This window comes from Mobula hypostoma, chromosome 8 (assembly GCF_963921235.1).
Source record: "Mobula hypostoma chromosome 8, sMobHyp1.1, whole genome shotgun sequence".
Lineage (NCBI taxonomy): Eukaryota > Metazoa > Chordata > Chondrichthyes > Myliobatiformes > Myliobatidae > Mobula > Mobula hypostoma.
Genome location: NC_086104.1, coordinates 99007212 through 99023274, shown reverse-complemented (window position 1 = coordinate 99023274; position 16063 = coordinate 99007212). Strand labels below are relative to the sequence as shown.

General features: G+C 45.4%; 1 protein-coding gene across 5 annotated transcripts; it reads left to right on the top strand.

The window, feature by feature from the left end:
• The first annotated feature begins 11345 nt into the window (after positions 1-11345).
• Positions 11346-15341, top strand: LOC134350182 (zinc finger protein 239-like). 5 transcript variants are annotated; one of them, XM_063055155.1, is made up of 3 exons: positions 11366-11391; positions 12488-12595; positions 13531-15341. In XM_063055155.1, exon 3 carries the CDS (start codon positions 14138-14140, stop codon positions 15155-15157), a length of 1020 nt encoding a protein of 339 aa, XP_062911225.1. In that variant the 5' UTR covers positions 11366-11391; positions 12488-12595; positions 13531-14137; the 3' UTR covers positions 15158-15341. The 5 variants fall into 5 exon arrangements, with proteins under 5 accessions (XP_062911228.1, XP_062911225.1, XP_062911226.1 ...); XM_063055156.1 differs by lacking the exon at positions 11366-11391 and adding an exon at positions 11405-11865; XM_063055158.1 differs by lacking the exon at positions 12488-12595 and having other exon boundaries at positions 11346-11391.
• The last annotated feature ends 722 nt before the right edge of the window (positions 15342-16063 follow it).

Sequence of the window (16063 nt, the reverse complement as noted above, 5' to 3'; positions counted from 1 at the left end):
ATAGAATGTCTCCAGTCGCCATGTTAAAGAAATAAAAATCTGGTAGTTAGAGATAACTGTATAGCGCTGCACATGATTGTGCGAACGTTAACAACAGTTTGGGACGTAAACCTTTTATTGGCTGTTAAGTCAGGATGTTTGAGAGCAAAATCTTTAACCTCTTTTGATGGGCTAAACTTTTCTCTTTATTTTGTTACGACGTAGTACATGTTGCTTGCATATTTGGTCGTAATTCCCTGTATTCGAATTATCGCCGAGTTTCATTCACACTTTGCATTCCCTTGCTAAGCCATATCACACACCTTTGATGTCTGTTTTATTCAGACATGACGTATGTCTCTTTTGATTATTGCAGAGCCAGCGTCACACAACCTGCCAATTTCTTAATTGATACATATCAACAGTTTAATGCGCGATGCTAAATCCCGCTCTCGCAATTTAGTGTTCCCCTCTGTCTGTTAGGTCGAGACAAACTGATTTTATTTCTTTGCTTTCTGAGTTAAAATATTTCCTCTCCTTTCCTCAATCCTGCTTTATCTGAGGATTTTGGTTTGGGTATGTCTGGTATGTTCTCGAACACGCTCTCCGCACAGATCATGATGATGTCGGTGACAACTGTGGCGTATTCATTCAGATTCGAAGATGGATCCTCTAATGTTGTCCAGTCACTGACTCAAAGCAGTCCGTAAGGGCTCCTTGGCCTCATTTTAGCATACCTTCTTAGTCCTCAGCATTAGAGGCGCGGTCTTTAGTCTGCCTATACGCGGGGAGTAGACGTAGAATCGGATAATCCGACTATCCAAATTGCGGGGGTGGGACGGCATGGTAAGCATTCTTGATGGTGATATAAAAGTAGTCAAGTGTGCTGGCTCTTCTGATTACACTGGCGAAATGTGGGTGGTGGTTCTTCAGAGACTTCTTTAAGCTGGTCTGGTTGAATTCCCTCTCAATGATAGGGAAGACATCAGGGTGCGTTGTTTCCTGACTGCTCACTGGGGTACTCTGCTCATTCAGTGCTTGCCTGACGTTGGCCGGAATTGGAATACAGGATGATGGAGGAAATCTCCCTTGCAGATAAAATAGACGTTGATGAAAATACATCCTTAGAAGTTTTATCTGACTGTTGTGTAATTTTTTAACGTCTGCTATTCGCCTTCTTCCTAGATTAATTTAGGTAGTGTTAATCCAAGTGCGTACCAGTGTATATTATCTTTTCTAAAATTTGTCATTTCAGTTCTTTCTTTTCTTTGTAATTATTCCAGATCGGTTTCAGACCACAATATTATGCCAAAAGAACACGTTCGTGTACGTATAGCAGAAGTGTTTATTGCCTTTCTTATATTTTTACTGCTGAGCTCCATTTGGCAGCTTTCTTAAGCCTCGAGGTAAGTTCTGTCGAACTTTCGTTCCTTTAACGCACTGTGGTCTATTTTCTTTTCTTGTTGATGTTCCTTGTCGCAGGAAAGCAACATCCATCATCAGGGACCCCACCATCCGGACCCTAAGAATAAGCCAGGAGATAAGAGGCCGATAAACCCGACACCAGCAGTGGGAAAGTTATTGGGAGGTATTGTAAAGGAGCGGGTATGTAAGTTCTAGCAACATTCTCATAAACATTTCAGCTTAAAGACGTCTCTCCTACAGGATAGTAATCAAAACTGTACTGGAGGAACAACACCTTATATTCCGTCTGGGTAGCCTCCAACCTGATGGCATGAACATTGACTTCTCTAACTTCCGCTAAGGCCCCACCTCCCCCTCGTACCCCATCTGTTACTCATTTTTATGCACACATTCTTTCTCTCACTCTCCTTTTTCTCCCTCTGTCCCTCTGAATATACCTCTTGCCCATCCTCTGGGTCACCCTCCCCCCTTGTCTTTCTTCCCGGACCTCCTGTCCCATGATCCTCTCGTATCTCCTTTTGCCTATCACCTGTCCAATTCTTGGCTCCATCCCTCCCCCTCCTGTCTTCTCCTATCATTTTGCATCTCCCCTCCCCCTCCAGCTTTCAAATCCCTTACTCACTCTTCCTTCAGTTAGTCCTGACGAAGGGTCTCGGCCTGAAACGTCGACTGCGCCTCCTCCTATAGATGCTGCTTGGCCTGCTGCGTTCACAAGCAACTTTGATGTATGTTGCTTGAATACTTAAGGTGTAGCATCAGCAATGTCATTCTTCAAAACTCTAACCAGTGCAGGCTCAGAGCCATCAAATGTTCCTCATATGTTAACCCTATCGTTCCCAGGATGATTCTTGTGAACCTCCTCTGGATCCTCTCCAATGCCATCACAGATATTTTCTCAGATAAGAGTCCCAAACTGCCTTCAATACTCCGTGCGGTGTGACCAATGCCTTATAATGCCTCGGCATTACATCTTTGCTTTCATTTTTTTAGTCCTCTCGACATGAATGTTCACATTACAATTTCCAGTCCTCTGGAACCATTACAGTACCTGCTGATTATTGAAAGATCACTAATGTCTCCACAATCTCTTCAGCTACCTCTTTTAGGACACAGGGGTGCAGTTCTGGGTGTTAACATTTCTGGGGACCTATCCTGGGCCCAACATATTGATGCAGCTACAAAGAAGGTACAGCGGTCGAGATATTTCATTAGGAGTTTGAGAAGATTTGGTATGTCACCAAGGATGCTCGCAACTTTCTACTGGTGCACCGTGGAGAGCATTTTAGCTGGCTGCATCACCGACTGATATTGGGTGTGTGTGTGTCGGGGCGGGGGCACTACACAAGGTCGAAATAAGCTGCAGAAAGTTGTACACTCAGTTAGCTCCATAATAGGCACTAGCCTCCCCAACATCTTCAAGCAGCGACGCCTCAGAAAGCCAGCATCCACCATTAAGGATCCCCATCACCCAGGACATGCCCTCTTCTCATTGGTACCATCAGGGAGGAGGTTCAAGAGCCGGAAGGCACACAGTCAGTGATTCAGGAGCACTGAGGTTGAGTGAGACTACAACTAAAGGTCATGGGTTAAGGGTGAAAGGTGAAAAGTTTAAGGGGAACGTTAGGGGAAACTTCTTCACTCAGAGGTCTGTGAGAGTGTGGAATAAGCTATTAGCACAAGTTGGTGCATTCAAGCTCGATTTCAATGTTTAAGAGAAATTTGGATAGGTACGTGGATGGGAGGGGTATGGAGGCATATAGTCCCGGCGTAGGTCGATGGGAATGGGTACATTAAGTGGTTTCGTCATGGACTAGACGGATCGAAGGGCCTGTTTCTACGACTCTCTTGAGGTTTAAGATGACACTGGTGAATCCCAGCGACTTCTAGCTGGTGGCTAACGAAATAAGGAAAACTACGAAATATTTCGTTAAACAACACACATCAAAGTTGCTAGTGAACGCAGCAGGCCAGGCAGCATCTCTAGGAAGAGGTACAGTCGACGTTTCGGGTCGACAGTACCTCTTCCTAGAGATGCTGCCTGGCCTGCTGCGTTCACCAGCAACTTTGATGTGTGTTGCTTGAATTTCCAGCATCTGCAGAATTCCTCGTGTTTGCGTTTTTAAATACTTCGTTAATCACACTTTTACTGACAAACGATCATCGCAAGCAATAGCCTGTAACTTTCCTTTGGACTTGGGGACAATTTGATGTGGCAGAACCGAGGCGAGGCGAGGCAGCGTGCCCGTCGCCGAGAACGAGGAAGACCCGAGGTTCGATAGATTTAGGCGCCAGGCTAATCAGAAAGGTCGGGTACGGGCCGAATCGAAGCAGCGGGGTCCGTATCGAGCCGACCGAACCCAGTGTTTGGATTTAGGGTCAGATTGAAAAGGTAAGGGACGGGCAGGTTCAGCTTGCAGCTCACACTCCCACCCCCGCCCGGACATTTACTCGGCTCTGCACTGAACTATGGGTCTCGGACTCTGTGTGGACTTAGGTTCAGAACGCTATTAGCTTGCAAGATTTTTTTCCCTCTCTGCACATTGGGTGTTCGACGGTCTTTTTTAATGGGTTCTTTTGAGTTTCTTTATTTCGTGGCTCTATGTTAAGAGACGAATCTCAAGGTTGGATAATGTAAATATACTTTGATAATAAATGTACTTTGAACATTGCACTTTGACTCCATCTGAAAAAAAACTTCTCGTATCGTCTTTAATACTATTGGTCAGCTTACATTCATATTTCATCTTTTCTCTTCCAATTGCCTTTTTGGTCTCCCTCTGTTGGTTTTTAAAAGCTTTTCAAACCTCTAAATTCCCACAAATTTTTGTGTATTATATGCCCTTTCTTTTTCTTTTATGCTGAATTTTACTTCTCTTGTTGCTTTATCCTCCCTTTAGAATACTTCTTCCTTTTCTTGTATCTATCCTGGGCCTTTTAATTGCGCCTAGAAATTCTAGCCCTTACTCTTCCGGCAGCATTCCTGCTAACGCCCCATTCCAATCAACTTTAGCCAGCTCCTCTCTCGCGCTTCTGTAATTCCCTTTATTCCACAGTAATACTGATACAACACACACAAAATGCTGGAGGAACTCAGCAGGCTAGGCAGCATCTATGGAAAAAAAGTACAGTCGGGTTTTCGGGCCGAAATATCGACTGTACTTTTTTCCTTATAGATGCTGCCTGGCCTGCTGAGTTCCTCCAGCATTTTGTGTGTGTTGCTCGGATTTCCAGCATCTGAAGATTTTCTCTTGTTTATCATTTAATATTGATATATCTCATTTGGGGTTCTCCTTCTCAAATTACAGGGTGAATTCTACCACATTATCATCTCTTTCCCATAAGGGTTTCTTTATCTCAAGCTCCCTAATAAAATCTACTTAATTACGCAACACCCAATGCAGAATTGCCTTTTCCCCTGTGGGCTCAGCCACAAGCAGCTCTAAAAGTGCACCGAGTAGATTTTTTTTCCACAAATTCTGTCTCGGGATCTGGTACCAAACTAACTTTCCCAACCTGCCTGCAGATTGAAATCCCCTATGACTATCATAACATTACCCACTGCCCTCTTGACATGCCTGTTCGAACTCCTGTTGCAATTTGTATCCCACATCCTGGCTGCTGCTCAGACCCCTGCATTGGTCTGTAAAGATCCTGTCGGGGTCCCGTCGAGGCCTAACACTTGGCGTACCGAACAACGGCCAGTCCTGAAACCCCGAGAACGGATCCCATTCCCGCAAAATACCGAAGTCAGTGTGTAACTCCAGGACAGGGTCTTCAAAAGAACCCTGAAATAAATATATGAAAGATGGAGTTAGAGCTGCTTCCGAAGATGCAAGCAGAGGAGTCTCCGATTAGCGCCATCTTAACTTCTCTCCGCCTCCCCTATAAAGAGACAAATTTTAAAAATATCCCAAATCACACACATTTTTTGGGTGTGAGTGGAAACCGGAACATCCTAGGTGATTCTCGGTGGTCAGAGGGAGTCCACATAAACTCCACACAGCCACCACCCAAGGGAGATGTTTCCATTGTTGGGAGGGTTTTGAACAATGGGACATAAAGGGGCTCATTTGACTCTGAGGTACATTGCAGTTTTTTTCCATATGCAATGGAGTATGTCTGGAATCCTCTACCTCTGAGGATTGTGGAGTTTAGATCACTGGCAATGTTTAATGAGGAAGGAGATACATTTTTCAAAGATGGGGACTGGAGAACAGGAGATGAGTTGAGCGTGGGAGCAGGTTAACCCTGATAGTATTTCCTGGTATGGCAGGTTTAATGGGCTGAATGACCTACAATTGCACTGACTAGCTTGGCTTCTTGTCAAAGATAGAAGAGTGCTCTCAGGAAATAAACCTAGAACAAAGGGACTTGGATGAAAGGGCTGGAGGATTTACATTCAAGAGTTTAAAGGCGACAGGGATGGGTTGCAGTGATATTCAGAGGAAATGCGCATCTCCCCCAGTCTCAATTCCCTCCATTACTTCTGCCTTCTTTTATCTGTGGTCCAATGTCCAGGTGAAGAGTATGGACCCAAAACATCTACTGTCCATTTCCCCTTCAGAGGCTGCATGACCTGAAGTTTTTCTGAAGCAATTTGTTATTTTCGCTTCAGATTTCAGTGTCTGCAGTCTCTTGTGCCTCTGCAGTGCTCAATGTTCTCCTGAAATTCCAACAGATATTATCTCCCCATCTCACATGGTAAGTCCGCCGTTTTGATAATGACAACTTCCTGAAACAAATACAACATCTGTAAGTACTACTGCCGTGTAACAACAGATTTCAATGCATAGATAAGTGACAATATGTCGAATTATGAATAGGCAATGGGATCCGACTATGGGAATAGATTATGGCATGCATTCTCCACACAAAACCATACGTGGATCAACTTTGTCATTGGAGGAATTAATTTATAATTAATTACACCACACAGAAACAGCTCATTCAAACCTTTCCCAGCCTGTGCTTGTGATCTGCACCAGCTCCTCCCACTGCTCTTCAACTGAGCCCATCACATCATCTATTCTGGTCTTTCCCAGTGGAAGTTAGAGAAAGGCAAAAGAGTTAAAGGAAGGACCTTCCATTGGTCTTTCAAACTCTAGGCCCAAGTATCCCCTTCTGCAACGAAATCCTTGATTTCCTTATCAGGAAAACAGAGTCAGCACTGATCAATAATAACACAATATTTTAGGAACAACTTCCCCAACCCCCGCCATCAGATTTCTAAATGATCCATGAACCCTTTTTTGCGCTATTTACTTATTACCTTTCTGTCATTTATAGTACTTCTTATGTCTTGCACTGTATTGCTGCCACAAAATAACAACTCCCATAACATATGACAGTGATAATAAACCTGACTCTTTTAAATTCCCCCAGTGTTGGATTTAGGGTGTATATACAAGAATATAATGGACAGTGTAGGTGAGAGAGGTATTGTCCACAAGACAAATCCTCCCATATCAGCACCACGCCAGTGTTGGACTCTGGGTTGTGTATATAATGGAGACAGAGAGAGGGACCACCACAGATTAAATCCCCTCACACTGGCACTGTGTCAGTGTTGGGTGATAGGCTGTCTATACTGGAAAATAATGGTGGACAGTGAGGGAGACAAAGGGACCATTAACATCAAAACCCCTCTCCTGTTCGCCAGCACAGTGTCAATGTAGGAATCAAACCTCATCTATATATTCATCAATTGTCAGCAGAAGCTTAGACTGGAGTAAGATAATTCAGCTACTTGAATGATGTCACACAACAACTATGCACTCATGGTCAACAAGACAAGGAACCGATGGTGAACTTCAGGATGTGAAGAGATTAAACACCAGTCCCCATCCAGGGGAAAGCTATGGAAAGGATAAATAGTTTCAAGGTCCTGGGTGTCAACATCTTGAATATTCTATCCTGGGCCCAACGCATTGATGCAATAATGAAGAAGGTACACCAGCAGCTCTGCTTCATTTAGAGTTTAAGATTCCGTGTGCCATGGAAGACTCTATAGATGTACGGCGGAGAGAATTCTAAGTCACAAAGGCAGCATCCATCACTAATTCAGCCCATCGGGTCCACTCCGTCATTTCATCATGGCTAATCCCAGGTCCCATTCAACCCCATACACTTGCCCTCTCATACCCCTTGATGCCCAACCAATCAAGAAATTATCAACTTCCACTTTCAATACATCCACGGCCTGTGGCTTGCGGTGGATTGATGAGGTAGACTGTGCAATCAAGAATCCTTTGTATCGTACTGGGGAATGTTCAGTCGTCTTATAGCAGCAGAAATGAAACTGTCCTTGAGCTGGTGATACATGCTTTCAGGTTTTTGCATCTTTTGCCTGGTAGGAGGGCTGAAGAGAGGATATCTGGTGTGGGTGGGATCTTTCACCAAAGTAGTGGGGAGTGTAGACAGAGTAAATGGAGCAGAAGCTGGTTTCTGTGATGTACTGAATATTCAACCTTATCATCCCTTTGAAGCTAAGACCTTGGCATCAACATATCCTTGTGCAACCTGATCCTCAATTTTCTCACTTACAGACCACAGTCGGTTCTGATCAGCAACAACATCTCCTTCACAATATCCATCAGTACAGTTACACCTCAAGACTGCGTGGTTAGCCTCCTGCTCGCTTTGTACTTGTGACTGTGAGGGTAAGTACAGTTCCAATGTCATAGTTAAGTTGGTTGATGAAACCAAATTTCAAAGTACTCTCTTCTCACTGCTGCTATCAGGAAGAAGCTACAGGACTTTCAGATCTCACACCACCAGATTCAGGAATAGATATTACCCCTCGACCATCTGGTATTGAACCAAAGAGGAAAACTTCACTCAACTTCAATTGCCCCTTCATTGAAATATTCCCACAACCTGTGGACTCACTCCAAGGACTTTTTAATTCATATCTTCAATACTTATTGCTTATTTATTTATTATAATTTTATCCTATTTGTATTTGCAGTTTGTTGTCTTTTGCACACTGGTTGAATGCCCAGTTGGTGCAGTCTTTCACTGATTTTATTATGGTTATTATTCTATTATGGATTTATTGAGGGAGATTAGTGGTGAGGGACAAATGGACAATGGATTGATCGTGTGGATAGTCAGAGGCTTTTCCCCAGGGCTGAACTAGCTAGCACGAGAGGGCATAGTTTTAAGGTGCTTGGAAGTAGGTACAGAGGAGATGTCAGGGGTAAGTTTTTTTATGCAGAGTGGTGAGTGTGTGGAATGGGCTGCCAGTGGCGGTGGTGGAGGCAGAAATGATAGGGTCTCTTAAGAGACTCCTGGATGGCTACATGGAGCTTAGAAAAATAGAGGGCTATGGGTAAAGCCTAGGTAGTTCTAAGGTAAGGACATGTTCGGCACAGCTCTGTGGGCCAAAGGGCCTGTACTGTGCTGTATGTTTCTAAGAGAATCACGGAGGGAGCAATCCATGTGGAAAGAGGGTGGGGGGGGGTGTTGAAGGTAAAGCCATCTTTGGTGGAAGGATCCCTTTTGAGATGATGGAAATTGTGGATGATGATGTGATGGATGCAGGGGCTCATGGTAAGGAGAAGAGGAATTCTATCACTGTTAAGGCAAGAGAAAATGGGGTGAGCAGAGATGTTCAGGAAATAGAGAAGATGTGAATGAGCACAGCATCAACAGTGGAGGAAGGGATACGTGGTTCTTTGAAGAAGGAGGACATCTCTGAGGAAAGCAGTCTCCTGGCTACAGATGCGATGGAGACGAATGAACTGAGAAAAGGGAATACCATTTTTACAGGAGATTGGGTGGGAAAGCGTATGGTCAAGATAACCGTGGGAATGGGTAGGTTTATAAAAGATGTTGGTTGACAATTTGTCTCTATAGATGGAGACGGAGAGATCGAGAAAGGGGAAGGAGGTGTCAGAGATGGACCAAGTGGACTCATGTTCAGGGTGGAAGCTAGAGGCAAAGTTGATGAAATTGACAAGCTCAGCATGTCATCAAAGTAGTCGTCAATGAAATGGAGGAAGAGCTGGGTAATCTTCGATGGGTATGGTGAGAAACCAAAGAGGAGTCTGCACAAGTCTGGCGTTTGGGGTTCCAGGAATTGGTGGGGGTTACAGTTTATGAGGAGGAGGTGAAGGAGGGTATCAGACCAGGAGGACATGGCTATGAATGAAAGATCGGAACCACTTTGAAAATACTGGAAACACTGGAAAAATGTTTATTTTTGCAAAATGCTGCAGGAACTCAGAGGGTTAGGGAGCATCTATGGAAAGGAATAAACGGTCGCTGTTTCAGGCTATGACTATTCACCATGCCTAGAGAATTTTTTTCCTGCTTAGATGCTACCTGGCCTGCTGAGTTCCTCTAGCACGTTGAGTGTGTTGTTGTATATTTCCACCATCTGCAGAATCTGTTGTATTTTCTCTCCGCATTTGTAAGTGGATTGGTCTTTGATATTTGACACATAGAATGCCTGTTGATATTGAGAATATTGTTTATGGGAATATGCTGTATTAAAGTAGCAGCTGAGATTTCAACATATAACACTGCAGCATCTGGCATGGAACTGGTGGCTGCAGACATTTTGCACTCACATCTATGGTAATGAAGTGCTTTAAGAGGTTGGTTATGGCCAGAATCAACTCCTGCCTTAGCAAGGACCTGGACCCACTGCAGTTTGCCTGTTGCACAGTAGGTCTAAGGCGGGTGGGATCTCATTGGCTCAACATGAGGCCTTGGAACACCAAGACAATCCAAATACTTATGTCAAGATGCTGTTTATTGACTACAGCTCAGCATTTAACACCATCATTCCGACAGTTCTAATCGAAAAGCACCAAAACCTGGGCCTCTGTACCTTCCTCTGCAATTGGATCCTTGACTTCCTCACTGGAAGACCACAATCTGCGCAAATTGGTGATAACATCTCCTCCTGACTGACAATCAACGCTGGCGTTCCTCAGGGATGTGTGCTTAGCCCACTACTCTACTGTCTCTACACCCACGACTGTGTGGCTAGGCGCAGCTCAAATGGCATCTGTAAATTTGCTGACGATACAAATATTGTTGGAAGAATCTCAGACAGTGACAAGAGGGTGTACGGGAGCAAGATATTCCAGCTAGTTGAATGGTGTCGCAGTAACAACCTTGCACTTAATGACAGTAAGACCAAACTGATTGTGGACATCCAGAAGGGTAGGACAGGGGAACACACAGCAGTCCTCATAGAGGGATCAGAAGTGGAGAGAGTGAGCAACTTCAAGTTCCTGGGTATCAATATCTTTGAAGTTTAATCCTGGACCCAACATATCCATTCAGCCACAAAGAAGGCACCACAGTGGCTATATTTCATTTGAAGTTTGAGGAGATTTCGTATGTCACCTAGAACACCAGCAAATTTCTACAGATGTACCATGCCGAGCATTCTAGCTGGCTGCATCATCGTCTGGTATGGCGAGGGTGGGGTATGGGCGCTACTGCATACGATCGAAGTGGGCTGCAGAAAGTAGTAAAATCAGTCAACTCATGGGCACTGGCCTCCGTAGATCCAGGCCATGCCTCAAAAAGGTAGCGTCCATCATTAAGGGCCCCCATCACCCAGGGCATCCCCTCTTCTCACTGCCACCATCGGAAAGGATGTACAGGAGCCCGAAGGCACACACTCAACTTCTTCCCCTCTGCCATCCAATTTCTGAATGAACGTTGAGCACATGAACACTACCTCGCTACTTTTTCATTTCTATTATTTAACTATATAATTTCTGTAATTCACAGTTATCTTTTGTGTATTGTGTTGTACTGCTGCCGCAATGTTAACAAATTCCACAGCATCTGTCGGTGACATTAAACCTGATTCTGATTGGCAGCTTGTCTACCCAGAGGTCTCCGCGCTCTAGAATCCGCCGCCTGTGACCCGGCGATTAAATGCGCATGCGTATAAGTCACAGCTGGTTTCCGAACATCGCGCATGCGCTCAGTGGACAAAAGGCTCTGGCGGAGGGAGCGCCGGTAGGATCGGGCAGCGGAGTTAATAAATGTTTTGGGCGGATAATTAGGGAATATTTGCGAGATGTGGTCTTGGGGATTTACGGATTAACGCAACTGTGTCCTAGCCTGGAGCTCCCGTGGAAATTTCCAGAAGGGGGAATAGGTTTGACATTACTGGGGGACAGTCAGGATCTTGTAGGTGGTGAGAGGGTGTCTGGTCATTTACGGCAGCAGTATGTTTCCTTTTTGCCGATCTTTACAGATAGTGCTGAAGACCCGGTTAGTAACCGGGTGAGCTCTGGGATATTTCTCCCCTGGTTTAATGTTGAGTTGGGGAAGAGGCTGACAGATGGGTTGTCCGTCTATACGGCAGACTTTATGGCCATTATCGTCACTCTGCATTGGGATGAACGAGTTAAGCTGAATAGAGACGTGATCCGCTCAGACTCTGCCTCGGCACTGCAGAGCTTGGAATCGAAACGTTCGCTGGGCAGGGTGAGGAATGGAAGTGAACTATATGTTCTGGGGAGTGCGGGAGTAGTAGTCCAGTTTTGTTGGGTAATTGCACATGTGGGTGTATCGGGTAATGAATCGGCCTATGTTCTCGCAAAACAGCCACTTACTAAGTCGGAGCTGAAATTATAGTCAATATTGGAAAATATGATCTCAAATCTTGTATTAGGTTGGCTGGGATTGGGAGATAGCGGAAATTATGGAAGAGGGAGGTGGTACTACAATTTGTTTCTATCAATCCAGGTGAGGCACCTTTTGGGAAGGAATAGGAGGGAATATGTGTGGTTGACCAGACTGACATATGGGTTTGCACTCCACGTTGGCACTTGTTGCTAAGCATGGGAACGGGTGGTGTGATTTTTGTAAGGTCTCAGAGACGGTGGAACACGTGATCAGGGTGTGCTATACCACAGATATTTATTGTAATGTGGGAAGCTGTTTGGGCAATTACTGGGGAGTTCTGGGGTGCCTAGTTTGCAGGATATTCTGGCACCTGAGGCAGGGACGGTTAAGTCTCGTGGGTCCCTGATGAACTTTTTATTTAAAACTGGTTTGGGAGTTTGGATCTGATCCCCATCATGGCTGCCTTCCTACTCCGTTACAGAAGGTGGCAGTAATGCGAAGGAGCGAGCTGCCATCAGCACAAAAGAAGAAGGAAGTAGGATCGGGACTCTGGGCGGGAGATTCATCAGCACCAGAGTCCGCACCACAAGTGAGAAACAATTACTGTGAGCTCCAGACACACTGTGGCCCTGCAAACCCAGGACAATCCTGGTCCTTTCCATCTCCCTTAGCCCCTCGATCCATGCCCAGGCCCCAGATAGATGGGTCTCTCGTTAATTGTTTTTTGTGGGTATAGGGGCAGACATGGGCGACACTTCCGGTGTTTCCCGACCAGTTTGTAGGGCGTGTTTGGAAACACAGATGGAGGGAATAGGAGTGGATGGATCTCTCTAATACTGTGGAGCTCCAACTATCTCAATCCAAGGATTAGGAACTTGGAACAAAATAGTTCCAAGATAGTCTCTGATAAAGAGTCTACCTTCCACTTAATAAAAATACCAATTAGTTCTGCATTGCCGGGGGGGGGGGGGGGAAGAACACCAAAGTCCCTCCATGGGCTTTAGTTCTTGAGAAAATCACCTTTGTTCTACCTCCTCTTATTCTGGGCCTCTGTACCTGCGAGAACATGTTTTGTACTGTTCTCTCTGATTGAGAATGACATCAAACACCTTAGTCCTGTAGATTTCACATCACTAAAGTGCCACACTCTAATGAGAAAGAGTTCATCACTATTATTCAGCGGGGTGAGGGGGGAGGCCAGAGTAATTAGGAAATCTGCACGAGCAACCATGATATCATGTGCCCTTTGTAGCACTGAGGCATGTGATCTCAACATGAAATAATACTAGTGGAGAGAGACAAACTGAACCAATTCACAGATTGAAGACAGGCAGGAAAACTGTCAGAGAATGTGATGCTCAGTCCCGATGCCTGATCTGTGCCCTGTTGGATAATGACTTCTTTGAACTTGGGCTGAACTTTGCTGTAAAAGTGTGATGTCAGAGCTCATCATAGTGACTAAAATTATCTCATCTGAAATGTTGTCTTTCTCCCATTGATGCCTTTTTGTAAATCTTTTTACAGGTTAGAAACAGCAAAGAATGTGTGCAGTGGAATCTCAAACACAACAACAGGGGATTCTCTCACTCAGTCGAGCTGCAAACTCACCAGTGAGTTCACCTTGTGGAGAGAGGCCAGTCACCTGCTCTGTATGTGTGGGAAGGGATTCACTCATTCTGCTGACCTGCGGGCACGCCAGTGAATTCAGTGTGGGGAGGCCAGTCACCTGTTCTGTGTGTGGGAGAGGATCTATTCTGTCATCCAGCCTGAAGGTACATCAGCAAGTTCACACCACAGTGAGAGGGTACACCTGTTCTGACTGACAGAAGTGATTCATTCTGTCCTCCAAGCTGATGATACATCAGAAAATTCACACCAGTGAGAGGCCATTCACCTACTCTGTGTCTGAGAGTAGATTCACTCACTCAGTTGACCCACAGGCAGACCAGTGAGTTCACAAGGGAGAGAGACTTTTCAACTGTTCCATGTGTGGGAAGGCGTTCACTCAGACATCTGATCTTTTGACTCATGAACGAATTCACACTGGGGAGAGGCCATACATCTGCTTAGTGCAGGAAGAGATTCACTCACTCATCCCACCTACAGACACACGTCAGTTCACACTGGAGTGATGCCGTTTACCTGCTCAGACTGTGGGAAGAGATTTTCTTACTCATCTCAATTGAAGTCACATCAGCAAATTCACACTGGGGAGAAGCCGTTCACTTGCTCAAACTGTGGGAAGGGATTCTCTCAGTCTTCTCATCTGAACACACATCAGCGAGTTCACACTGGGGAGAGACCATTCACCTGCTCAGACTGTGGGAAGAGATTCTCTCAATCATCACAACTGAAGGTACATCAGCGAGTTCACACTGGGGAGAGGCCATTCACCTGCCCAGAGTGTGGCAAGGGATTCTCTCAGTCATCACAACTGAAGGTACATCAGCGAGTTCACACAGGGGAGAGGCCATTCACCTGTCCAGAGTGTGGGAAGGGATTCTCTCAGTCATCCCAACTACTGGCACACCAGTCAGTTCACACTGGGGAGAGGCCTTTCATCTGCTCAGACTGTGGGAAGGGTTTCACTCTGTCATCGCACCTGCTGGCACACCAGTCAGTTCACACTGGGGAGAGGCCGTTCACCTGCTCAGAATGTGGAAAGGGATTCTCTCGGTCAAATCAACTGAAGGTACATCAGCGAGTTCACACAGGGGAGAAGCCATTCACCTGCCCAGATTGTGGGAAGGGATTCTCTCAGTTCCCTCAACTGAAGGTACACCAGCGAATTCACACTGGGGAGAGGTCATTCACCTGCTCAGACTGTGGGAAGGAATTCACTCAGTCATCGCACTTTTTGGCACACCAGTCTGTTCACACTGGGGAAAAGCCATTCACCTGCTCAGAATGTGGTAAGGGATTCTCTTGCTTATCTCAACTGAAGGTACATCAGCGAGTTCACACTGGGGAGAGGCCATTCACATGTTCCGTGTGTGGGAAGGGATTCACTCAGTCATCCAACCTACAAACACACCAATCAGTTCACACGAGGGAGAGGCCATTCACCTGCTCTGAATGTGGGAAAGGATTCTCTCGGTCATCCAACCTTGTGAAACACTACCGAGTTCACACTGGGAAAAGGGTTAAATAAGCTGCTTGCTGGATATTTAACCATCACAGTTGCTGAATCCAGATGCAAGTTCAAAAGTGACTTGGTGTTGAACTCTGCAATTATAGCTGCTGCTCATCACACCCAGTTCTGTACCCTGGTCACTGGGCATGGGACGAGTTTCTTCTGCTGATATTCACCTTTAATGGGACTGGAGTTTCATAATCTGGATCTGTGACTAATAAATCAGTTTTATTTTAAACTCTGTCTCAGGTGCCTAATGAATCTACAACACACTCAGTGTACAGTAGGGAGTCAACACAGCCCAGCTGATCCCTGCCAGTGTTTCCGTTCCACAATAGTCCTTTTAAATCCAACCCTGCCATTCATCCCTTACTCTCTGTGTGGTGATGGGTTCCAAACAGTCACCTGTCTGTGGATGTAGAGGTTTCCCTTGAATTTGCTGCATGACTTTCTGCAGACTGATGAAGAAGATGAGCTGACTACAGTTTCATCTGACTTGTTCTTCATTCCTCAAATCTCTGGGCTGAGGAAGAATGACATTGGTCGTTAGCCTCCTTATTCCCAGAACATTATGGGTCATTGCACTGCTTCCAGGGGCTGTGTCTCATACAGCTGGGTTGTTGGAATATGGCGCTGTCTTCTAAAATATGAAAGCAGAATGTTGAAACATTAGTTGGATGTTTAATGGAGCAGAGTCAGAAAGTGAGGTTGGTCAGCACAAGGCCGAGCTCGGGGCGCTGGACATTGAAAGGGGTAGGAGCATATGATGAGGAGCAGGGAAACAGGGGTTTGTGGCAATGAATGACAGAGTAGGAACATTTGGAAGATGATTGAGGAAAAAAAAAACTTTGACTTGTCACAAAGAATGCCTTTTGACATCGAGTGGGTTGCTTGTGGGAGCATTCTCTGTAAAACTGGCTACTG